The following is a 25,236-nucleotide window of genomic DNA, read 5'->3' as shown; positions in this document are numbered from 1 at the left end:
AAGCACCCCTTTAAACTCTCTTTGGAAAAATCAGGCAAACCATGAAACCCGTGGAACCCACTTCTGTGAAATCATCATGTCACCACCCATTCTTCATGGATGAATCCTAGGAAAACCCCTCTTCATCCTCAGACCACTCCCAGCTGCCATAAAAGCACCCCTTTAAACTCTCTTTGGAAAAATCAGGCAAACCATGAAACCCGTGGAACCCACTTCTGGACCCACGTTGAGGTAAGAACGCAGATAGCTCTATAGTTCAGCAAAGACTCCAACATGTTTCCTCCAGGCTGCTTGGGCCATGCAGGATATTCTCTTCCTTGGACGATGAAGGAGTTGAACTCCCCACCTAATGAACTAATCCTGCTTGGGACGTAGCAGAGAAAAGATAGTTGTGGGGTCACTGAGAGAACACAGAGCCAGTGGTATAAGTAGGTTAATGCTCTACTTCACTCTTTTGTGGTGACAGCAAAGGGTTGGGTGTGATCGTGTAGATGTTGGGGAGTGAGAGTCCACTATATGGAGGAAATGGCTGCAGCTTTGTTCAGGGTAGAAACATGACATAAATGTCCCATACACAGATGCTGCTAAGTGTCAGATTGACAAATGCATGACATTAGTCTCAAGACTGCAGCAAGCATGCAGAGTCATTAGCAGCTGTCCCCTTTCTTCTTTGACACCATTCTCATGTGTCTCCAAAGGAAAGGATACAGAATACCACAGCAAGTACAAGGTAATGGCATCCCCCTGAATGCCATACTGACACCAATGGAGAAAGTGTGTTTACAGATGGCTGGGTATCAGGGATCCAATTCCATTGCGATGGGAAGACTAGAGCATCAAGTAAGAAGGGTGAGTCACCTCAAAAATGAGCATGGGGGAGGGGGGAGTAGGGGTGGCAGTGGACAGCAGGCAAGCATAAGGGATGGTTACATTCCAAGTAGCTGACATGTGTCTCAGTTACAGACAACTATGACTTGTGGTGGGTTGCCTGGGTCTGATCTTTTTTCAGCGGAGATCTCCAGGACACGTTGGTCAAGGTTGTGCCACATCATATCCTTGTCTCATACCCTCCACCAGTGTAGATATGTGCACTCATTAATTGATTAGGCTCAATTGATTTGAACACTGCGGAAGCACTAGACAATGGAGCCTTAGTGGTCATACGCAAGGAGAAGATGCTGAAAGACAAGAAGGAGATGTGAAGATTTGACAGAAATTCAAGGTATTTGTGCACTGACTCAAAATGTGGAAGAGTGCATCCAGGTCATGAATGGCAGGATCTCCCTCTCTCATGGATCCTTTTCATCAAGACACTGACGACTCTCATGAAGACGGAAATCCAGCAGACCAATTGATGCTTGCTGGAAATGAGCACCGATCTGCCTGTCACTGTCTTGTCCCTGAGTACAAGGGGTCAGTGGCAAGGCATGAGGGAAGACACTGAAGTCACCATCACTGGGGTCTTCATCCTTTTCATTTCAGCAGGGAGGTTCAATTGTGCCTTGTGAAGGATGCTTTTGGGGTCTCCTCTCTGGATGTTAAAACATAGAACAGCAAAGCACAGGAACAGGCCTTTCAACCCACGATGTTGTGCTGAACCTGACGCCAAATTAAACTAATCCCTTCTGCCTGCATCCCTCTATTCCTTGCATTTTCATGTGTTTATCTACAAGTCCCTATCGTGGCTACCTCCACTATCACCCCTGGCAGCACGTTCCAGACACCTACCAGTCACTGTGTGAAGAACTTGCCCCTTACATCTCCTTTCCCCCTCTCTCTTAAGTACATGTCCTCCAGTATTTGACATTTCAACACTGGGAAAAAGATTCTGACTGTCAACCCTATCTATGCCTCTCATAATTTCATAGACTTCTATCAGGTCTCCCCTCAGCCTCTGCCACTCCAGAGAAAACAAACCTAGTTTGTCCAGCCTCTCCTTATAGCTCAAACCCTCTAATCCAGGCAGCATCCTAATAAACATCTTCTGCACCCTCTCCAAAGCCTCCACATCCTTCCTGTAATGTGGTGACCAGAATTGAATGCAATACTCCAAATGTGGCCTAACCAAAGTTTTATAAAACTGCAACATGACATCCTGACTCTTGTACTCAATGCGCCAACCAATAAAGGCAAGCGTGTCATACGCCTTCTTTACCACCCTATCTACTTGTGTGGCCACTTTAAGGGAGCAATGGACTTGAATCACAAGATTTGATTTGATTTATTATTGTCACGTATATTAGTATACAGTGAAAAGTATTGTTTCTTGCGCATTATACAGACAAAGCATACAGTACATAGAGAAGGAAAGGAGAGAGTGGAGAATGTAGTGTTACAGTCATAGCTAGGGTGTAGAGAAAGATCAACTTAATGCAAGGTAGGTACATTCAAAAATCTGCTGGCAGCTGGGAAGAAGCTGTTTTTGAGTCGGTTAGTACATGATCTCAGACTTTAGAATCTTTTCCCAACAGAAAAAATGTGGAATAGAGTATGTCTGTGGTGCGTGGGGTCCTTGATTATGCTGGCTGCTTTTCTGAGGCAGCAGGAAGTTTAGATAGTGTCAATGGATGGGAGGTTGGTTTGAGTGATGGACTGGGCTACATTCACGACCCTTTGCACATCAATGCTGTTCAGGGTCCTGTCATTAACTGTATACTTACCCTTAACATTTGATCTCCTAAAGTACAGAACCTCACACTTGCCCGGAGATTAAACTCCATCTGCCATTTCTCCATATCTGCAACTGATCTATACCCCACTATATTCCTGATGTTGTATCATCTCCTCAGACCTTCTGGCAGTTACATCAATGCCTGAGGTAGCCACAGCAATAAAGAAGGCTCCCAAATCTGTACACGAACCCCTCAGCACGCCAATGCCCTCGCAGTCTCAGGCAGCCAGAGGACAGCTGCCAAGGGCAGCAACCTCCTTCCACTGCAGCTGGCAGCACTCGAGATTTAAGCACTGTAACTTCATTTAATTTCATATGACACCCATGAAGCCCTTAAATATGTTCAAATGTCACTTTAACAAATGCCAAATTTTGCTTATGACTGTCACAATGCCATGATGGTAACCAAATTGGTAATGCAAGGGTGGGAAGTGTTGACCCAGGGGCTCCTAAGGACCGTATGGTGCGTCTGTTGATCTGATGGACTGCTGAAAAACCACTACTGGTCAAAGGCATTTGGCTTCCTGCAGAGGCAAATGACTTCAGTGTGCTTAGAATGTGAATCTTCATTTGTCTAGATGGCTAAAAAGGTGAGGCACTGCAGAAACGCCCAAGTGTAACAGACTGCTGAGCCTACCTAGCAACATTATATTGGATTCCTTCAAGTGGCTCCACAGGCCTGTCATATGACTACAGTTCCTCTTTGGTTTCCTGCTTATCTTCTTTTCTGAGGATGTCTCATACTCCACCATGCATTCAGCAGGCAGAGCCAAGTTTCGTAAAGCGTAGCAGATCACCACAATCTGGGAGAACCTTGTGGTGGGGCACCACCAGTTCAGGCACCTAGCTCTCATTTGAGAATACTATTAGTCTGCTCAATAGTTGCTTTGGTCATTTGAGTGTCTTCTATTACAGTGTTCTTCTACCTTTGCCCACGGGTTACTCACTAGTGTCATCCATCATCTCTTCAGGAGGTAACTCTTGTGGACGCGTATCCATCTGTGCAGGCCTGCTAGGTGAGCCAAAAGCAGTGGAAGCAAGATACTGTAACATCAAGATTGCTCCCAGAAAAATACATTCTGCAGGGTCTTCTGTCAATGATCAGACCAGTTTGGGCATTGAGGGAGTGAAATCCTCTCTAATATGATGGGGGGGATCCAGCTAGCCATGTGCGTTTGTTTAATGCTGTGGAAATCCAGCCAAAGTCTCTGGCTCTCAGCTTCACTGTCCGCATTGTGATCTTGAAGTACTGGCTCTCCTGAAGAATGCATTTATCACAACCTTGATGCAATAATGTATAGCTGACTGGGAGATGCTGCACATGTCTCCAGTGGGCCCCTGAAATGAGCCCAAGATGCAGAAATTCAGAGCCACTGTGACATTGAGAGCTACCAGCATCAATACCCACCAACATAACGAGCTCATAATCTGTCTGTCGCTCTCATGTCTCATGGGCTCTTGGGACAGGTGTCATCTTCAAAACACAGTCATTCTGACATTCATCCAGAAACTCAGCTAATGTTCTGGGGACTCAGGTTCGAATCCCGCCACGTCAGATGATGGAATTGGAACTCAATAAAAAGTATCTGGAATTAAGAATCTAATGATGACCATGAAACTATTGTCGATTGTCGGAAAAACCCATCTGGTTCACTAATGTCCTTTTTCGGAAGGAAATCTGCCATCCTTACCTGGTCTGGCCTACATGGGACTCTAGGTCCACAGCAATGTGGTTGACTCTCAACTGCCCTCCAAGGTCAACTAGAGATGGGCAATAAATGCTGGTCAGCCAGTGAAGCCCATGTGCCATGAATAAATTTTTTAAAAAATCTACCTCATCTGTTGTATGTACACTCTGCACACTGGATATGTAGGCCTCCTTGCAGGTATCTGTGCGCAATTTGTTTTGTGGCCGTCCCTGCAGATGGCCAGCAGGTTACTGAAGTTGGTAGGCAATTGCCTGCCCCTCCCTCTCTCTCTCTCTGTTTACCTCCTTGCTGGAGGAACCACCATCAGGATAGAACATGCCAACCTGAATATTAATGATGTCATGACAGTACCTTTCCAGTGGATGTTGAAAAGCCACGCAGTTCTCCCTCTCTTAAACACCTCTCCAAAGATGACATTGCCAGGATTGTATGTTCCTGAAGGGCTCTTGAATCCCCTGCAGCTGTCTACCACTCTATGTTTATTTAGTTAGTTAAATGCCTCAATGAGCTTAGCAGGCACCTTCAGAACCAGCTCCTTGCTGCCATTTTAAAGCTGCAAAGGCTCTGATCCCTCCCTGGTGGACTATGCATGCCTTATAAAATGTTGTCCATCAATTTTTCATTATCTGATGGTGAATAGAGTCCCCATCTGGCTCACCATCTGTCCCATGCAAAATGGAGTTCAGGGTTCATGATGTTGAGGGCTTGACTCAAAATCATTTTGCACTGTTTGCAGCCTTGTATTGCTGCAGCCTTCCATTATCGACAGTAAAACGCTGGCCACAGTTTTTCAAAAGTGAAATGATGGTTCTACTTTCTAGCAAATAATTTTTTGAAGGAGTAGAGATAAGATAAAGTCTAAAGATCTTTGATCCATCGTGCAAAATTTGCAGATGAAGGAAGAAAGGTCAACCTGAGACTGAGTACAATACCCCCATATGGTAATTTAAGAAGGCTCATGACCTTAAGATGGGGTCAGACTAGAGATGAGGAGCAATGTACAAGGACCGAGTATGGATTCTTCTCCCTCCCTCTGTAAATATATATATTGGGACCAAGTATGGATTCTTCTCCATTGTTAATTGTTAATAAAGACTTCCTTACAAGGAAGAGAGGTGATGGCCTAGTGGTATTATCGCTAGACTATTAATCCAGAAACTGAGTAAATGTTCTGGGAATCAGGGTTCGAAACCCACCACGGCAGGTGGTGGAATTTGAATTCAATAAAATATATCTGGAATTATGAATCTACTGATGTCCATGAAAGCATTGTCGATTGTCGGAAAAACCCATCTGGTTCACTAATGCCCTTTAGGGAAGGAAATCTGCCGTCCTTACCTGGTCTGGCCTACATGTGACTCCACAGCCACAGCAATATGGTTGACTCTTGACTGCCTTCGGGCAACTAGGGATGGGCAATAAATGTTGGCCAGCCAGTGACACCCATGTCCCATGAATAAATAAAAAAAGATAGCAACAACAAAATTTATCATGGTAACAGTGGTAGAATCCATCAAGATTTTATGCAGAACATACTGGCCATTGACTGTGCTACTTCCAATGCATTTACTTACTGTGATGTAATCTAATTAGGAATGAGGAAAATACAGAGGAATCAATTGGCGCAGGAATATCTGAACCACTGTCAAATCATGAACAACATTACACCTAAATATAAATGTACAATTAGTTACCTGAAGTCGAGAATCAATTGTAAAGCTGCCAGCCGTTGGATTCATACAGGCAACGTACTGACAATTGTGAATATCTTTTAATGTCAACTTGATCTTGTCATACCTAATTGAAAAATATGTACGTGATTTAAATAAAAATTAATTCAATCATTACATTGCAATGTTTCATTAAGATTATTATTGGAGTAAACTAGTCAGTTTTTAATGTTTTAATTGGCTTTCAGAATTATGTGTACTGGTGTTTTTATTAGATATTTTCCTTACAAGACATTTTTAGAATGATGTACTAATATTGTCAGAGGTGACAGGATGTAAAGTATATATCTACCCTAAAGTTATTGTATTCTTTTAATGAACCAACTTTCCCTTAACTAGTCAATTTGCCATGACTTTTCCCAAGGAATTTCTAACCTTCAGTTAAACATCGGAGATTTGATGGAGGGCAATTCTCCCATCCTGCTACGCAAACAAATTAGCGGCAGTATCTGCTCCATGTCAGAAATCGGCGGGGGTTGGGGGGGGGGGGGGGGTAAGTATTTTTAATCTAATTTTAATATAATTTAAATGCAATTAGCGGGCCCGGGTCAGAAGTCTCCATGCCCGCTGGCATCTCCCACTCTGCCAGAGTATTTCACTTCAGCGGGGTTTACAGTAGCTTCCCACTTTCAGGGAACTAGTGACCAACCCTGCTGGAGTGAAGGGGGGGGGGGCAGTTGGGGGCTTCCCAGAGGGTCAGGCGGTGGAGGGGGTTGTCCGCTGGACATTGGCACCCTGACAGTGCCAGTCTATGCCCTCTGGCACTGCCCAGGGGGCACCTTGACACTGCCCATCAGGCATGGGGCAGTGCCAAGGGGGTAAGGCCTGATGGGAGGTGGAGCCTCGGGGGCGGTCGGTGGGGGTGGGGGGTCCCACTGCTACTCTGCAGTCGGGATCAGTGGAGGAGGGAGGGAGGCCAGTGATCAGGGCAGGCTGGAGTGGGGGAGGGCAGACTGCTGGGGGGGTTGGCACTGCTTGGTTAGCAGGGGTTAGGACTGTTGGGGGGGTAACTGTTGAACCGTCGGGGAGTGGGTGCCAGAGATCGGAATGGGCGCCAGCGATCAGGCCATGGGAAGGTTGGCAATGCGGAGGTCGCAGGGCTGGCCAGCGATCGGGTTGTACAGCAATCGGGAGGCCATCAGTGTAGGGTCACTGTGCATGCGCTGATCTCGACATTGACAAATCGGTGCATGCGGTGGCCCCCTCAGCATGCTGATTTCAGCCTCTCCAGCGGGAATAGGCCTCAACTCCTAGTTTCTGATGACATTCACGCTGGTGGACTCTGCAGTGCACAGAGTATGGGAGATTCTTCCCTGAACTCCCACTGAAAAGAACAGTGTGAATTACTCCAGTTTTCATGTGAATTCGGCACTTAGAATTTTTTCGGAAGAATTCCGACCATTATTTCTTTAAAAAAAGCACTAATGCTCCTCCCTGGAATTGCACAAAGGATCTTTAAATACCTCAAGAAGAATTCCAGCCAATGGGGACGGTATGTCTGCAAAGGACAAAAGGGACCCTGACTCCTCTATAAAATACCTCAAGATTCCAATCCTGGGAAAATCCATCTTTGCCCAACACCCAGGAAAAGAAGCAGGAAGTCACATGACTACCCAAAGCTGGTAGAACCTGTAATATTGTTAGGGACCAAATCAGAAACTCCAAGGTATGTTATGAAGTTAGCCTAGACCCTAACGTTTTATGATTTTGGCATTTGGGTGAGCACAAGGTGTCCTGCTCCAGGTATGATTTAATTAACCCACTAGGAAGCTCTTATCAAAACAAATTTTATTTAAGAATACAGTTATAATATAACTTTTACCAATTTCAATGCTTAAACATGACAAGGTACAATTCTTAATAGCTAACTATCTCTAAACTTCCAATTGTAAGCAGACCCCATAGACATAAATTCCTTTTTCAGAACCAGTCAGCACCAAAAACAGATATGCTAACGTGGATGCTAGGTTTCCAGCCTTTTAAAACCTCTGGACAGAGATCCAGACAGACACCTGCCTTCTGACTCTCACAGCAGAATCTCTGAGAACAATCCACTTCAAACAGCAGAATCTGATTTCCTGGCAGATTCCAGTTTGCAACTACAGAGAGGCACTGCTCTCTAACAACTCCAAGCAGCAAAATTTCTCTGTGTAAGCCCAGCTCCACCCAGTCACTTCACATTTTCTGTCAATCAATCTACTCTGTTAATCAAGTCCTACTCTGCAAAACTGCAAGGGGAAGCACTAAGAACAGAACAGCATTACTCCAGATTAAAACAAACATTCTTGCAATTATGCTGATGCAGGAACAATAGAAAATGCCAGTTACAGACCCAGCTGCACTAATAATAAAAAAAATTGCGAAAACAAAACTTGCACAAGAAACATAACTAAAATGCATTTTTCAAAGACGTAGTATCATCAGAAATATTACCATGTAGAACTGAACTCAGGCAGCCACTGTTTAACCTCAGAAGAGAAGACAACACCCAAGCAAGAAGCCTGTCTTAGGCATGCTTGGTTTCATTGGTCAGAACATTGAATACAGGAGTTGGGACATCTTGTTGACATTGTACAAGGCATTGGTAAGGCCACACTTTGAATATTGTGTACAGTTCTGGTCACCCTATTACAGAAAGAATGTTATTAAACTAGAAAAGATTTACTAGGATGCTACCAGGACTTGATGGTTTGTGCTATAAGAAGCTGGATAGACTGGGACTTTTTTCCCTGGAGCGTAGAAGGCTTAGGGGTGATCTTATAGAGGTCTATAAAATAATGAGGGGCATAGATCAGCTAGATAGTCAACATCTTTTCCTAAAGGTAGGGGAGTCTAAAACTAGAGGACATAGGTTCAAGGTGAGAAATACAAAAGGGTCCAGAGGGGCAATTTTTTCACACAGAGGATGGTGAGTACCTGGAACAAGCTGCCAGAGGTAGTAGCAGAGGTGGGTACAATTTTGTCTTTTAAAAAGCATTTCGACGTGGGTAAGATGGGTATAGAGGGATATGGGTCAAACGCGGGCAATTGGGACTAACTTAGTGGTTAAAAAAAAAGGGCGGCATGGACAAGTTGGGCTGAAGAGCCTGTTTCCAGGCTGTATACCTCTATGACTACCATTTACTATCTCAAGTGGCAGCAGAAAGAGCCCATATCCAGGTATAAAGTTGTCTGAATCTCATCTACACTATGAATTACTGGAACATTATAATAATGTACATTTGTGCCTGCAAGACTAATACATCTCTTGAACCATCTTCCACCATGGAAATCCTCACTTCTGGAAAGAAAGATCAGCTTGTCACATTCTGAAGGAATACAATATTTGACTTTTGAACTCAGGTAAAACCATAACTTCTATTTTTATCGTGAGCTTGCCCTATACCCCTTTCTTTCTCTTATCCCTCCTTTATTAGAGGAGTGCAAAAGGGGTAGACATTGTGAAACTCCTTTCCCACATTTGTGTATGTGTCCATCTGTCTGTCGTGGAGTGATCACTGTGCCTCCTTCTTCCTCTAATAGACAGCTGGTCGCAGGGTGGTGGGTGGGGGGACACAGACACAGAGGATACCAGCAACCTCTGCAAATTATACACCTCTCTGAGCCTTATCCTCGTTTGTGGATGAGCTCAGCTCAGCACTCTGTAGGGTGCTGGCCACAGCCCTTCTGGACAAAATGCAATGCATTGATGCTATGCCACACAAACCATTGGGCTCAGAGTGGAAATATGAGAAATGAACACAAAATTGTTTTGTACAAATGGATGCAATTCCTTTCAACACTTTTTCTCTGTTGTATTTGAGCAGTTAAGTTAAGCCACAACTGGCAAGGATGTGTGTAGATGAGAGGGGGTCAACCATATCGGAAGTATCTGACAAAGTTCGAGGAGAGAGAAGCCCAGCTGACAGGTGTGGAGCAGGGCCAGGCAATTGGAGATGGGGTTTCTATATTTGGGCTTCCACCCAGTAAAGATGCATTCTGGGATAAAAACCTCAGGGTGCCTCCATGCTGGAGACAACTCATGCAGTCACTCACATTCTCCTTTCATATTTACAGATGGCACTAGGACGAAACCATTGCCAAAGCCAAAAGAATCCCAGTCAGGCCTCAGCACAAGTCCAAGACCAGAGAGAAGTAAGCAAAGGACACAAGAAGCAAGATGTACAACTGTAGAGATGTCACAACAGACACCTGCACCTTCCATCAGCCCAGAAACCTTGGTGGGTATGAGCTCCAATGTAGAAAGGGTCTCACATTCTAGTGGTCATCGCACAGACATGTGTCCACAGCAGGAGGCAGCAAGGGTCAGCCAAGCTCACCAGCACTTGGATGAGTGCTGAGGATGAAGCATCTGTGGGTCTCCAGTCCGATAAAGGATCTTTGGAATTAACCTTCCAACTGACAGTGGAGAGCAGCAAGGGACAAAGCAACATTAGGCAGAGGTGTTGGAGACCCTCAACAGGATGGCACATGAATTGGGGGAGTCCGTCTCCTTCTTGGCTGACCAAGTGTGCCAACCTGTGCATTGCATCATGGTCACCATGGGGTGGATTGCAGATTCCATAGAGATCTTAATCTACCAAATTCTGCTGGAGATGTACACAGATCTGCACTCCACTACGGTAACCAAGTGACCCTTACTCTGCTATATTGTCCTTAAAGGGACAATTAACACACCCCTTCAGTCTTGGCCTGTGTCACAGCGACAGCAGCTGGCTGAGAGCAGGAAAGGCAGAGTAAGCTGGAGCCCTCCTGATGGCCACCAAAGTCATCCAAAATAATAGGGTCAACTGGTCACCAGGCTGCTTTCACTCCTACTGTGGATGTTGGCGGAGCATTTAGAAGTAGTAGTGAAAGAAAAATCAAGAAAGATTAAGTCACAACTGGTTGCATGGGTGAACAATTGAAGTCACAATTAGAGAACTGTAAATATAATCAATTTCACTTCAGCAATGTCGACTGTCTTGTTTCAGCATGGCCCTTATTAGGCTCAACAATCACCCTCACCCCCATCTCTTCCTGCAGACACCCAATACCCTGGAATGAGGCATCTGCTGGGAGTCATTACATGTGCCAAAGGCCTTCTGACTCATATGCAAGTACTGTCTCATGCATCCTGAGCCTTTGTTCTTCAAAATCTCATGTGTTTCAGGTCTCCTGCATTGTCAATGCTACACCCTGGGGTTCCCTAACAGTTGTTTAGTTGAGATAACCTGCATCTCTGTGCACCCACTGGCCCAAATCCCATGCAACATTTCAAGATCTCCACTATGAGGCACTTCATCATTTCAAACAGACCAGTATGTGGTAGTCACATTCTCCATGTTCTCCAACTCTATTTCTCTTCCTCCAGTCACCCACAATTTATCCCCCAATACCAATGACCTCTTGGCATAACTTTCAACCTCCCTACCATTAACCTTCAACCCTCTCCCTTTTCCTTCAATAAAATTCAAATCAATGTCCATGTACTCTTCCTCCCTGAGAACCCCACCTCTGTACCATTGACTTGTCCATCCTCATCTTGACAACCCCATGGGTCCGTGTATATCCCATATCCCCACCACCAACCCTCAGCCCTTCTTTACACAACATCGTCACACTCTCATCCTCCCACACGACTGAATCTCTGCTCCTGTAACACTCCCTGTGTCCTCATACCCAAGCTACCCTCAGTTCACACCCCACGTGACCACAATTGACTTCACCGATCCCTCCCTGTTAACTCCTTCACACCTTGAAACTGCGACAACCACACATCCACCATCCAATCAAAAGAAACATAAGTATCATAAGAACTAAAAGCAGGAGTAGGCAATTCATCCCCTTGAGCCTGTTCCACCAGTTAATACAATCATGGCTGATATCATCTCAGCCTCAACTCAACTTAACTACCTGTTCACCATAGCCCTTCAACCCCTTACTAATTAAAAATCTGTCCACCTCTTCCTTAAATTTGCTCAAAGTTGTAAGTTTTTCGGGCAACTCAGGCCTTTTTATGAGCTGGGAAAAGGACTTGAACCCTAAAGAACTGTGAAAGTGGCCACATTTGGCTGCAGGACTTGACCAAAAATTTCCCAGGGAGCTCAGCCAGCCTGTGTGTGTGTGTGTGTGTGTGTGTGCGTGTGTGTGTGAAGGGGCCCAGTCCAAAAATTGCAAGCAGCCAGAAACCAGACGGACTGCTGATTAGGTTATCAGCAGCACAAAAGTGAACTGACGACATCACCAGGCTCGGCCGGCAGCAAGACAATACACCTGGTCTGGACTCAATACAGGTGATAATGGCCTTGTCCCAGAGCGAGGAGAAGCCCATTTCCATAATGGGAAAACGATTAAACGATCTCCGATGGAACAATAAAGGACAGCAAGAGACCTATTACCTGGGATGGGATCATCTGGTCTCTATGGACTGTAAGATCACAACTACAGATAACACTAGCAAGCCTTTGTCTGTGGAACTGCCGGTTGGAAGGGGGCGGAGTTGGCAGGAAAAAAAAAATTCAAGTTTTACAATATAAAAGGATGGTCAGGCCGGCCATCTCTCTCCTCTCTCCACTCTCTTCTCCTGTTCCTGGCTGCCTCTCGTTCGTCTCCAGCACGCAGCCCAAAGCCCACAGAACAATTTAAACTAGGATTGTGAGTATCCTCTGGTAATTCGCGAAGTTCCCGAGATCATCATAGTGGATAAGGCTTTGGGGAAAGGGGGGGGGGCGCTTTTGCATGCACCTTTCATAGTTTAAGACACTGGTAAACTTGTGTAAAGTAAGCATTCTCGTTGTGTCCGTTTTAGTATTCCTTCCATAGCTGTAGTCTTATAGAGCATAAGGCATTGTGTGTTGTTTTCCTGGTGTTTGGTGATCTTGACCTTGATGTTTTAACAAATATATATATATCTTTGACTTCCACTGGAGTCCGTTTTGATCTTTCAATTTCTCACCAACAATCTCTGACCAAGTCACAATATTAAATATCCCTTACCATAATTCCGGAGTCTAGAACTGAGGGTACCCTGGGCACTTCGAAACCGCCCACTCAGGAAAGGCTGCCAGGTAGTGGATAGGCAGCAGTTTCCTTTTCTCTCTCTTGGGAGCGCTACTCTAGTGAAGTAGACGCAAGGTGGCCGTTGTTCCATCGGCGAGAGAGAGAATCACTCTAGCATTGGTGGGGTTTGGGTAACGGAGAACCAAACCTGAGATAAGCCCACGAATGGAGTTAAAAAGGGGATACCGCTACAAAGTTCAACCACCATGCACTGGGGAAGTGACTTTCACAGACTCATGACCCTTTGAAAGAAATAATTTCTCTTCACCTCAGTTTTAAATCTGCTAGCCCTTCTCCTAAAACTATGACCTCTTGTTCTGGATTGTGCTATAAGAGGAAACATCCTTTCCACATCTATTTTGTCAATACCCCCCATCATCTTGTACACCTAAATTAGATCTCTCATTCTTCTAACTTCTAGGAGGTGTAGACCTAAACTGCCCAATCTCTCTTTGCAAGACAGACCTCTTATCTCTGGAATCAATCTAGTGAATCTCCTCTGAACCATCTCCAATGCAACTACATCCCTCCTTAAATAAGGGGACCAAAAACGTACACAACTAACTGCGGTTTCACTAATGCTTTGTACAGTAGCAGCAACACTTCACCACTTGAATCGTCTATTCCTTTAGCGATAAATGCCAAGATTCCATTTGCCTTCCTTATTACCTGCTGGACCTTCATACTAGTTTTCTGTGATTCATGCATGAGAACACCTAAATGCCTCTGCAATGAAGCACTAAAAAGTTTCTCTCCATTTAGATAATAATTTGCCTTTGTATTTTTCTTACAAAAATGGATAACCTCACACTTATCCATGTTAACATTTGCCAAACTTTGTGTCATTCAATTAACTCTATTCATATTGATTTGTAAATTTATTTCATTATCACAATTTACTATCCCACCTATTTTAGTGTCATCTGCAAATTTGGCTATTGTACCTACTTACGATCCCTGCATTCCAAATAATTAATTGTTAAGTCTGAGACTACCAGGGCATGTTGCTCCAAAGAAGTCACATGGAAAGGCAAGCCTCAGGGTTTATTGATGAACTGTATTCCTTGCACTCCAGTCCTCGATTGCTGTAAGGAGGTGGGTTTCCCGGGCAGATCACCCAACACCCCGAGTCACCTAACTTGTCCTCTTAAAGGGGCTTCTCCCCGCATGCATAACATTAATGTAGATTGTGAATAGTTGGCGCCATAGGACCAAACCCTGTGGCACCCCATTTATCCCAACTCTCTGCTTTCTCTTGGTCAGCCAATCTTCTATCCAAGCTAATAAATTACCCCTAATCCCATATGAACTCATCTTGTGTATTAACCTTTTGTGCAGCACCCTGTCAAGTGCCTTTCGGAAGTCCAGATATACATCCACATTATCATCATTATCCACCTTGCTTGTAACATCTTCAAAGAACTCATGCAAATTAGTCAAACATGATTTACCCTTCATAAAACCATGCTGATTCTAATGGATTGCATTTTGACTAAATGTCCAATTATTACTTCCTTTATAATGGACTCTAACAATTTCCCAATAATATGTTAAACTAATTGACCTATAGTTTGCTACATTTTGCCTCCCTCCTTTTTAAATAAGGGAGTTATATTAACATTTTCCAATCCACTGGAACCATTCCCACATCCAGGGACTTTTGGAATATTGTAATGAATGGATCCACTATCCCCAACACCATTTCCTTCAAGACCATAGGATGTAGGCCATCAGGGGACTTGCCTGCCTTCAATTCCAATATTTTGCTCAGTACGTTTTCCCTAGTGACGATAATAGTTCTAAGTTCCTCTTTTTTGATAACCCCTGCATTTTTTGTTACTATTGGAATAATACCGGTGTCCTTTTACAGTGAAAACTGAGGCAAAATATTGATTTATTGGCTCAGCTATTTCTGCATTCCCCACAATCTCTAATACATGCAATGAACTGTGCCTTGAGGCTGCCCCTGTCAATTTGATTATTCCAGCTATTATGCATGTTAAAATTACCACTGATTATTGCCGTATCTTTCTTACAAGCCCTCAGTATTCCTTGGTTTATTTTGTGCGCCACTGTGGAACTACTGTTTCAGGATCTATTTATTACTCCCACCAGGGACTTCTTTTCCTTGCTATTTCTTATTTCTACCCAGACTTATTTTATGTTTTGGACACCATTACCTATACTATTTCTCACGACAGCACTGATAACAAAGCTACACCACCTCCTTTTCCTTCCTGCACATTCTTCCGAAATACTAAATATTGTTGAACCACATCTGAGTTGCCACTATATCATACCTGTTTGACTCAATTTGCACTGTTACTCATTGATTTTATTCTGAATGCTTTGTGCATTCAGATACAAAGCGTTTAAGTTTGTTTGACTCTTGCACGAGTCCTTGGTGCAATATGACTTTCATATGATCTGTCACTATCTTTTGCTATCTGTTGACACTCAGATGCATCACTAATCTGTACTCCTACCTTCTTTAACTTTGACTTCCTAAATTTCCATGCAATTGAACCCTTATCCCCAGTATTTAATTTAACACCCTCTCTATTTCCCAAATTAAGTGATTGGCAAGAACACTGGTCCCAGCACGTTTCAGATGTAGGCTTTCCCAATGGTACAGCCCTTACTTTCCCTAGTATTGATGCCAGTGCCCCACTAACTGAAACCCACTTCTCCTATACCAATCTTTGAGCCACATATTCATCTCTCTAATTTTATGCACCCTTCGCCAGTTTGCATGTGGCTCAGGTAATAATCCAGAGATTATAACCTTGGAGTTTCTTTTTTTTATTTTAATACCAAACTCCTGAAACTGCCCACACAGAACCTCCATCCTTATACAGTCATAGAGTCATAGAGGTTTACAGTATGGAAACAGGCCCTTCGGCCCAACTTGTCCATGCCGCCCTTATTTTTAAAAAAACCCCTAAAATAATCCCAATTGCCCGCATTTGGCCCATATCCCTCTATACCCATCGTACCCATGTAACTATCTAAATGCTTTTTAAAAGATAAAATTGTACCAGCCTCTACTACTACCTCTGGCAGCTTGTTCCAGACACTCACCACCCTCTGTGTGAAAAGAATGTCCCTCTGGACACTTCTGTATCTCTCCCCTCTCACCTTCAACTTATGCCCTCTAGTTTTAGACTCCCCTACCTTTGGGAAAAGATATTGACTATCTACCTTGTCTATGCCCCTCATTATTTTATAGACCTCTATAAGGTCACCCCTCAGCCTCCTACGCTCCAGAGAAAAAAGTCCCAGTCTATTCAGCCTCTCCTTATAACTCAATTCATCAAATCCCAGAAGCATCCTAGTAAATCTTTTCTGCACTCTTTCTAGTTTAATAATATCTTTTCTATAATAGAGTGACCAGAATTGCACACAGTATTCCAAGTGTGGCCTTACCAACATCTTGTACAACTTCAACAAGACGTCCCAACTTCTGTATTCAATGTTCTGACCGATGAAACCAAGCATGCCGAATGCCTTCTTCACCACTCTGTCCACCTGTGACTCCACTTTCAAGGAGCTATGAACATGTAACCCTAGATCTCTTTGTTCTGTAACTCTCCCTAACGCTCTACCATTAACTGAGTAAGTCCTGCTCTGGTTCAATCTACCAAAAGGCATCACCTCGCATTTGTCTAAATTGAACTCCCTCGGCCATTCGTCAGCCCGCTGGCCCAATTGATCAAGATCCCACTGCAATTGGAGATAACCTTCCTCACTGTCCACCATGCCACCAATCTTGGTGTCATCTGCAAACTTACTAACCATGCCCCCTATACTCTCATCCAAATCATTAATATAAATGACAAATAACAGTGGGCCCAGCACTGATCCCTGAGGCACACCGCTGGTCACAGGCCTCCAGTTTGAAAAACAACTCTCTACAACCACCCTCTGGCTTCTGTCAAGAAGCCAATTTTGTATCCATTTAGATACCTCACCCTGGATCCCGTGAGATTTAACTTTATGCAACAACCTACCATGTGGTACCTTGTCAAAGGCCTTGCTAAAGTTCATGTGGACAACATCAACTGCACTACCCTCATCTACCTTCTTGGTTACCCCTTCAAAAAACTCAATTAAATTTGTGAGACATGATTTTCCACTCACAAAGCCATGCTGACTGTCCCTAATCAGTCCTTGCGTCTCTAAATGCCTGTAGATCCTGTCTCTCAAAATACCTTCCAACAATTTACCCACCACAGATGTGAGGCTAACTGGCCTGTAGTTCCCAGACTTTTCCCTGCAGCCCTTTTTAAACAAAGGCACAACATTTGCCACTCTCCAATCTTCAAGCACCTCACCGTGACTATCGATGATTCAAATATCTTGGCTAAGGGACCCGCAATTTCCTCCCTAGCCTCCCACAACATCCTGGAATATACGCCATCAGGTCCCGCAGATTTATCTACCTTGATGCACTTTAAGACTTCCAGCACCTCCTTCTCAGTAATATGTACACTCCTCAAGACATCATATTTAATTCCCCAAGTTCCCCAACATCCTTATTCTACCTATGTCATTGGTACTGTAAGTCTCAGGGCAATCCTCCATATTTTAAAAAGGACTCAGGAGAAACCTGACAGTTTATAAGTGGCCAACTCTGGCTGCTGGCTGATAAAAAACCTCCCAGAAGGCTCGGCAGGACAAACATAACCTGCCTGTGGACTGTGCTAAGGAAAAGGTGTGAGCCCCCTGAATATGCAAGTGGCCAGAAAGGCAGACACACCAGTGATCTAATCATCAGAAGGACAAAGGGAGATGGAGGCCAGCAGATGGACAGTAAACAGACCAGCAGGGAGTCAATGGCCACAGAAATCGGCCCATCCACAGAAGACAAGCAGACCCATCCCTCTAATGGGATACCGTTCAGGAAGCTCCGGAGGAGCATCAAGAAGACATTAAAATAACGACCCACGGGGGGTCAAGGCAGTTGCAGCCTTTTGTGTTTGGACTTGACTCAATTAAGACCGAGACTGCCGGTGATCGGAAGCCCATTGTCCTTGAAAATCACCTACGGGGGCAGGGAAGTTGGTTGTTAAATTGGGCTGAAGTTAAGATCAAGGGAGGCAGACAAGCAAGAGAGAGTCAGACAAGCAGGACCGAGCTCTCTTCCAGAATCGCAAGCCGAGAGGCAGACAAGCAAGACCGAGCTCTCTTCCAGAATCGCAAGCTGATGTGCAAAGGTGAAGACCAACAGCAGCCCAGTTTCGAACCCACCACAAAGGAATCCTTTTAGAATTGTGAGTATCCCAGCCAACCTTGTGAAGCTCCCAAGGATAGGTAGAGGTTGAGGCAAGGGGAGGGATTTTACGTTGTACCCGTTAGCATTTCTCCCATAGTGATAGTATAAAGTATAAGTTTTATTCATGTGCGGTGGGGTATTGGAGTGGTTGATTTTATTGTTAAATAAATCACTAAGTTTTGAAACGCGTTTGGAGTTCGTCTTTCCTTTGTTCTCTCATCAGCGCACTCTGACGAGGTCACAGTTTCAATATCCCTTACCATAAATCCGGAGTCTAGAACCGAGGGTGATCTGAGCGATTCGAACCCACTCACTCAAGGGAGACTGCTGGTCAGGAGATAAAAAGGACAGAGTCTCTCTGTTCTCTCTCTTGGAGACCTACTCGAGTGGAATGGGTGCAGGGTGGCCGTTGTCCCACCGACAAGGGAGAGAACCACTCAGGCCTTGGTGGCGGTTTTGGGATGGCTGTGTGATGTAAGTATCAGGTTACCGGTCAGGTATAAATGGTGAACCTGGTTCAGCGCTCTCTCCTGCGGAGTTGCCCCAGTGCAGCATTCCCCGGCCTTTGAAATTTCAAGGCCTGTAAGAGAGAGACACTCGCAGCTATTGGCAGACCCCCAAATACCGGCCTGTTAGTGGAGTAAAGAGAAAGATCTCGCTACAGTACCTACCACAACCACAGGATCTTCCGCCTCCCACTGCACTTATGTCAGACTTATTGACTATTTATTGACTTCAGCTCAGCCTTCAACACCATTACTCTTACAAAACTCATCTCTAAACTCCGTGGCCTAGGGCTCAACTCCTCACTCTGCAACTGGATACTAGACTTCCGAAACAACAGACCACAGTCAGTAAGGATAGGCAACACACCTCCTCCACAATTATCCTCAACACCGGTGCCCTGCAACGCTGTGTCCTCAGCCCCTTACTATTCTCCTTATACGCTTATGACTGTGGCTAAATTCCACTTCAATTCTATTTTCAAGTTTGCTGATAACACCATTATAGTGGGTCAGATCTCAAACAAGATGAGACAAAGTACAGGAAAGAGATAGAGAATTTGGTGATATGGTGCGACGACAATAATCTCTCTCTCAATGTCAATAAAATGAAGGAGATAATCATCAACTCCAGGAAACATAGTGGAGTACAAGCCCATCTACATCAACGGGGATGAAGTGGAAATGATTGACGGCTTTAGGTTTCTAGGTGTCCAGATCATCAACAACCTGTCCTGGATCCTCCATGCTGACGCTATGGTTAAGAAAGCCCACCAACACCTTTACTTTCTCAGGAGGAGTAAGAAATTCAGCATGTCTGCTACAATGCGCACCAATTTTTACAGATACACTATAGTAAGCATCCTTTCTGGAGGCATCACAGCTTGGTATGGTTCCTGCTTTGTCCAAGACTGTGTGGAGTTTGCACATTCTCCTCATGTCTGCGTGGGTTTTCTCCGGGTGCTCCGGTTTCCTCCCACAGTCCAAAGATGTGCGGGTTAGGTTTATTGGCCAGGTTAAAAATTGCCCCTTAGAGTCCTGAGATGCGTAGGTTAACGGGATTAGCGGGTAAATATGTGGGGTTAGGGCCTGGGTGGGATTGTGGTCGGTGCAGACTCGATGGGCCGAATGGCCTCCTTCTGCACTGTAGGATTTCTATGATTTCTATGATTTCTAAGAAACTCCAAAGGGTCATGAACATAGCCCAGTCCATCATGCAAACCAGCCTCCCATCCAGTGACTCCATCTACACTTCCTGCTGCCTCGGAATAGCAACCAGCATAATCAAGGAGACCACGCACACTGGACATACTCTCTTCCATCTTCTTCCGTCAGGAAAAAGATACAAAAGTCTGAGGGCCCGATTTTACATTTTGATTCTAAGTGCTGGGCGGACTTGAATCTGAGAGTTCAGATCCAACCTTTAGGCCTGTTCTCCTCCGCCCCCATATGCATTCTACCTGAAAAAAAAAAATCAGCGATTCTGAATTGCGCTGCACAAACTTGAGGGCGGGGCTTATTGCGTCCAAAACACTGCTGCTCCAATCGGCGCCTCCAACTGCGCATGCTCACAAAAAAAAAAGATAGAATGCTGCTACCCTACCACATCGCGCCCAGGCCAGATAACGTCTCCCCTGGCCCCCACAGACGTTGCCTCACCCCCCACAACACTACTGAGCCCCTTATCCCCCCGACCCGCCCACCACCCAGACTGATCGTGGCTCCCTCCCCCCCCAACGATCTCAGGCAGAGTGGCAGCAGACTCCCCCCTTCCCCTTCACTCATCTCAGGCAGAGTGGCAGCGGAACACCCCCCTTTCACCTCACTCATCTCAGGCAGAGTGGCAGCGGATCCTCTTTCCCCCTCACTCATCTCAGGCAGAGTGGCAGCGGACCCCCCCCTTCCCCCTCACTCATCTCAGGCAGAGTGGCAGCGGACCCCCCCCCTTCCCCCTCACTCATCTCAGGCAGAGTGACAGCAGACCCCCCTATTCCCCCTCACTCGTCTCAGGCAGAGTGGCAGCAGACCCCCCCACTTCCCCCTCACTCGTCTCAGGCAGAGAGATCCACCCTCCCCTTTCTGTCCAACAGATATCAGGTAGATCTCCCTCACACCCACCCTGGACCCACCCGCACAAGGCCCCCATCTCCTCCGGACTCCGATGGCTGTGTGACAGCTCCCTCTCTCTCCCCTGTCCCCAATCATTGAGGCACTCATCCACTACCCACCCCCCCTCCCCATCAGCACACCTGCAAGTTCTCACTTGCCTTCCCCTCAATGCTAACAAGCAAGCTGCATGGAACTTGCTGGAATGCTCTGCCAAATTGCCTGCAGCTGATCTGCCCTAACGAGGGGCAGCTCCATTAAAAACTCAAGAATGGACAGGTGAGCAGGCATTCCTGCACCAGTCCCCCAATTCTCTGAGGGCAACTTGAGGGTGCTACTGGATGCAGCAGGGGCGAGGCGGAACACCCTCTTCCCCCCAGGAGGACGCAGACCAAGGGCGAGCTGATAGAAATGCAGCCTGGGAGGAAGCCGTCGCCTCGGTCAATGCCATGGCACTCGTCCTCCGAACTGGGAAGCAGTGCCAGAAAAAAGTCAATGACTTCATCCGTGCAGTAAGGGTGAGTGCTGAACCCCATCTTGCATCTTCCCCCAGACCTCCCCCAGATCCTCCCATCCATCCCCAGCACCCTGCATGCTTCCAGCTCCTGATCCCCAAGCACCTCCTTCCTTTCCCCCCCAATGAGCCTCATTGTGCTTGCCCTCTAAGGGCCACCACCTGATACTCTGCAAGAGTCATGCCACCATTTCTTTCATGGCTCCTTCTGTCTCCACAGCAGAAAACAGAGCACAACACAGGGGGTGGTAAGACAGACCTCCGGGTCCTCATCCCCTTTAAGGAGCGGCCGCAGAGCTCTCTAGAAAAGGGGAGATGTGGCTGTCAGCGACAGCATGGTCGGACCGCCGTCAAGACGTGAGCACCTGTCATTCCTTCAATCACTTTGCGGCAACTTCTTGGGGGCACGAGTTTCGGGTGCGAGGGGCAAGGTTTAAAGGAGGTGTACGAGGCATGTTTATTTGCACAGAGTAGTGGATGCCTGGAACTCGCTGGCGGGTGAGCTTGTGGATGCAGATATGATAAGGGGCATCTCTACAGCTATGTGAATGGGATGAAAATAGAGGCATATGGTCCCCAGAAGAGTAGGGGGTTACAAATCAGAAGGGCAGCCTAGTTGCTACAGGCTTGAAGAGCCGAAGGGCCTGTTCCTGTGATGTAATTTTCTTGGTTCTTTGTTCAATGGGGACATGTGCATCATGTGTTTGGCATCCCGGATTCCTCTCCCTCCCTTGCACTTAACCTTGTGTCCTGTGTTGCAGGGACAGATCCGGACGCCCCAGGGCCTTCTGGACTACAGGCTGCAGGTCCCGCCCATCCTGGTCAAGACAGTTCAGACGAGTCCTTGGAGGATATGGGTGGAGGGACCTCCGAGGGTGGCACCGTTTTGGCATCAGCTCACAACTCACCATCCCAGATACTGACATGTCGATGGGTCCAGTTAGTGTTGAGGCTTCTGGGTCACTCTCTGGTGAGCACGACACATTTGCTGATGTACATCAGGTGGAGGAGGGAATGTCTGGGGCCACTGGCATGCCTGAGGCGAGGACTCAGCTGGCCCCAGGCCCCATCAGATTCAAGTATCATTTCAAACATTATACAAGTTCAAAGGTATCCCAATGCAGTCTACTTTTTTTATACAGTGTATTTACAAGCACTCATGTTGATCCTCTGAGATCACTTCTTCCTCAGCTGCTGGAGATGCAGCAATAGAGCCAGGGAATGCAGGAGGGGCTGACGACCACACTGGACCGACTGCGAGGCTGTTGGGAGGAGCCCCAAAGCTTTTAGGTGGACCAGCTATTGCCTGTCTTGCGTGCTTCCCAGGCCAACACTGCAAAGGTGGCGTCTGCAGTGGAAAGCCTGGGGCAGAGGATCCTCACCATGAGTGGCAGGCTCCAAGCGATGGTCGATTCACAGCAGGCCACAGCAGAGTTCCAGAGGGCCGCGGCCGAGTCACAGCTAAGGGACTGAACAGGCTTCTCGAGATTCTGCGGCCCATGGCTGAGTGGCTCAAGAGCTTGCAGGAGACCCAGCGGGAGAGTGCTGAGACACAGCGGGCTATGGCAGCAGCTGTTGAGAAAATGGCCCAGTCTCAGAGGGTCATGGCTGAGGGCATGGCCCTATCTCAGTGGGCACTTGCTGCGGCCATTGGGAGGTGGCCCCCAACTCAAATGGCCATCGCAGAGGGCTCGACAACCATGGGTAGGACGCAGGTGATTGTCCAGGATTGGCAGTGTCAGGTGACGCAGAGCTTCTGGAGCTCAGTGCAAAAGCACCGCCATCCCATCGAGTGACCCAGGGGCCCACAGGAACCCCAAGGTAGGAGGAAGGGCTCGAGCCCATGATGGTGCCTTCCAGCCAGGAGACTGTGGCTGTGGCTACACCTTCCAATTCCCTCCTTCCTGACACCAGGGCATCGCAGGGGCAGCGGGATGAAGAGGGTGTCATGGAAACATCCCAGGCACCTGGAAGCAGGCCAGTGCCCTCAAGGTCCAGGGCCTCCAGAGGACACATGCCAGACGCACCATAGACCACGGGGCATGGTAGGCAGCTGGCCCTCTCCACCTCCGATATACATTCTGGGGAGTCATTGAGATGTAGTGGTAGGCCACGTAAGGTTAGGAAGTTGGAGTTGCACTGAGATGGCACGGGTGAAGGGCTGCACTAGTTAGAAAGATATTTAAGCACGTTAAAGTTTTCCGTTCACAAATTTTTATGCTAGAACGTCTTATTTAAACACCTTTATTGTAAATAAATGTTTTTCACCACTCACCTGTGACTAATTTGTCTCAATTATGAATCTTCTTCCATTGATGATCGCCTGAGGGATGCTTCATGTTGATGTCAATTGGGGAGGCCCCTCAATGCCGTGTCACTGAGAAAAGGAACGCATTGATTCCCCAGGCCACACGAGCGATTCCCTCCCATCCCCCACCCCACCCCCTCCCAGGGCCCTGTGTGGGGGTTTCAGATCCCTTATCCACGACACAGACGTGGGCCCAGGTGCCAGCGTGCATGTGGAGCTCAGGTAGGAGTCAGACTAGTTTGCACCAGGGCATCATCATAATGGTGCTTAGCGAGTCGTCATCACCCTGTTGCCTGCCAAAAAACTCGCTAACAGAGTACCCAGACCCAAACTCTGGTGTGACAATGTTGCAGGATATAGAAGGAATTTGGGGAGAGGGGGTGCGGGATGGAACCCACAGACACAAACCCCGAACGAGTGAACTGTCTGGTGATCAGGGCCTCCTTTGCCGTCCTCGCTTGTCTCATTTGGGCTGCCAGCCCTCAAGCGCCTGGTTGGTGTTCCTCAGCATGCTCTTCTTCATCTTCCTCCTCCTCCTGCTAGTCCTCCTCCCCAGTGACGTCTGGCTGGTCAGCCTCCACATCCTCCTCCTCCTCCAAGAGGTCACCTCTCTGTAGAACCAGATTGTGCAAGGCGCAGCACATGACCACTATGCGGGAACAGATCACTGGGCTATATTGGAGGGCCCCACCAGATCGGTCCAGCCATCGGAATCGCATCTTGAGGAGCCCAATGCATGTCTCCACTATCGCACGGGTGGCTACATGGGCCTCATTATAGTGGGTCTCCGCCTCAGACACAAGCCGCTGCACAGGTGTCATCAGCCATGTCCGAAGCAGGTAACCCACATCATTCACGAGCAACCCTCGCAGCCTGGGCTCCTCCTTGAATGCCTCCGGGATGTCCGAGCTCCTGACAATGAAGTTGTCATGCACGCTGCCTGGATATCTGGCACAAACGTACATGATGGTCATATTATGGTCGCACACTAGCTGAACATTCAGCGAGTGGAACCCCTTCCTATTTACAAATCTCTGCGGATTCTGTAGGGGGGCCTTGTGGACGACGCAAGTCAATCGTCCCCTGCACATTAGGCATCTCCACAATGGCTGTGAACCCTGCAGCCTGGGCTTCCTGCTGTGCCTGGTCCAGGTTGAAGTTGATGAACTGGCCAGCCCGGGCATACAGGCTTCAGTGATCTGTCTCGCACAGGTGTGCACGGCAGATTGGGAGATGCCACAGACATCTCCGCTTGGGGTCTGGAAAATGCCAATAGCATAGAAGTTTAGAGTGGCCGTCAATTTGACAGCCACCGAGAGTGGGTGCCTCCTCCCTGCCTCCAGGTACCAGGTCCTGCAACAGGTTGTACAGGTGTTGCA

The 25,236-nt window shown here is 46.8% G+C and overlaps 1 protein-coding gene across 1 annotated transcript in view; it reads right to left on the bottom strand.

Annotated features, from left to right (window-relative positions):
• The window catches only part of LOC144501720 (dynein axonemal heavy chain 17-like), an 832,067-nt gene that overhangs the window by 328,532 nt on the left and 478,299 nt on the right, over positions 1-25,236 (bottom strand). Inside the window, exon 49 of the mRNA XM_078225682.1 lies at positions 6,075-6,177. Within this exon, the coding sequence (XP_078081808.1) occupies positions 6,075-6,177 (103 nt within the window). The remainder of the gene's footprint in view (positions 1-6,074; positions 6,178-25,236) is intronic.

This window comes from Mustelus asterias, chromosome 12 (assembly GCF_964213995.1).
Source record: "Mustelus asterias chromosome 12, sMusAst1.hap1.1, whole genome shotgun sequence".
NCBI lineage: Eukaryota > Metazoa > Chordata > Chondrichthyes > Carcharhiniformes > Triakidae > Mustelus > Mustelus asterias.
This window is presented reverse-complemented; position numbering and strand designations above follow the sequence as displayed.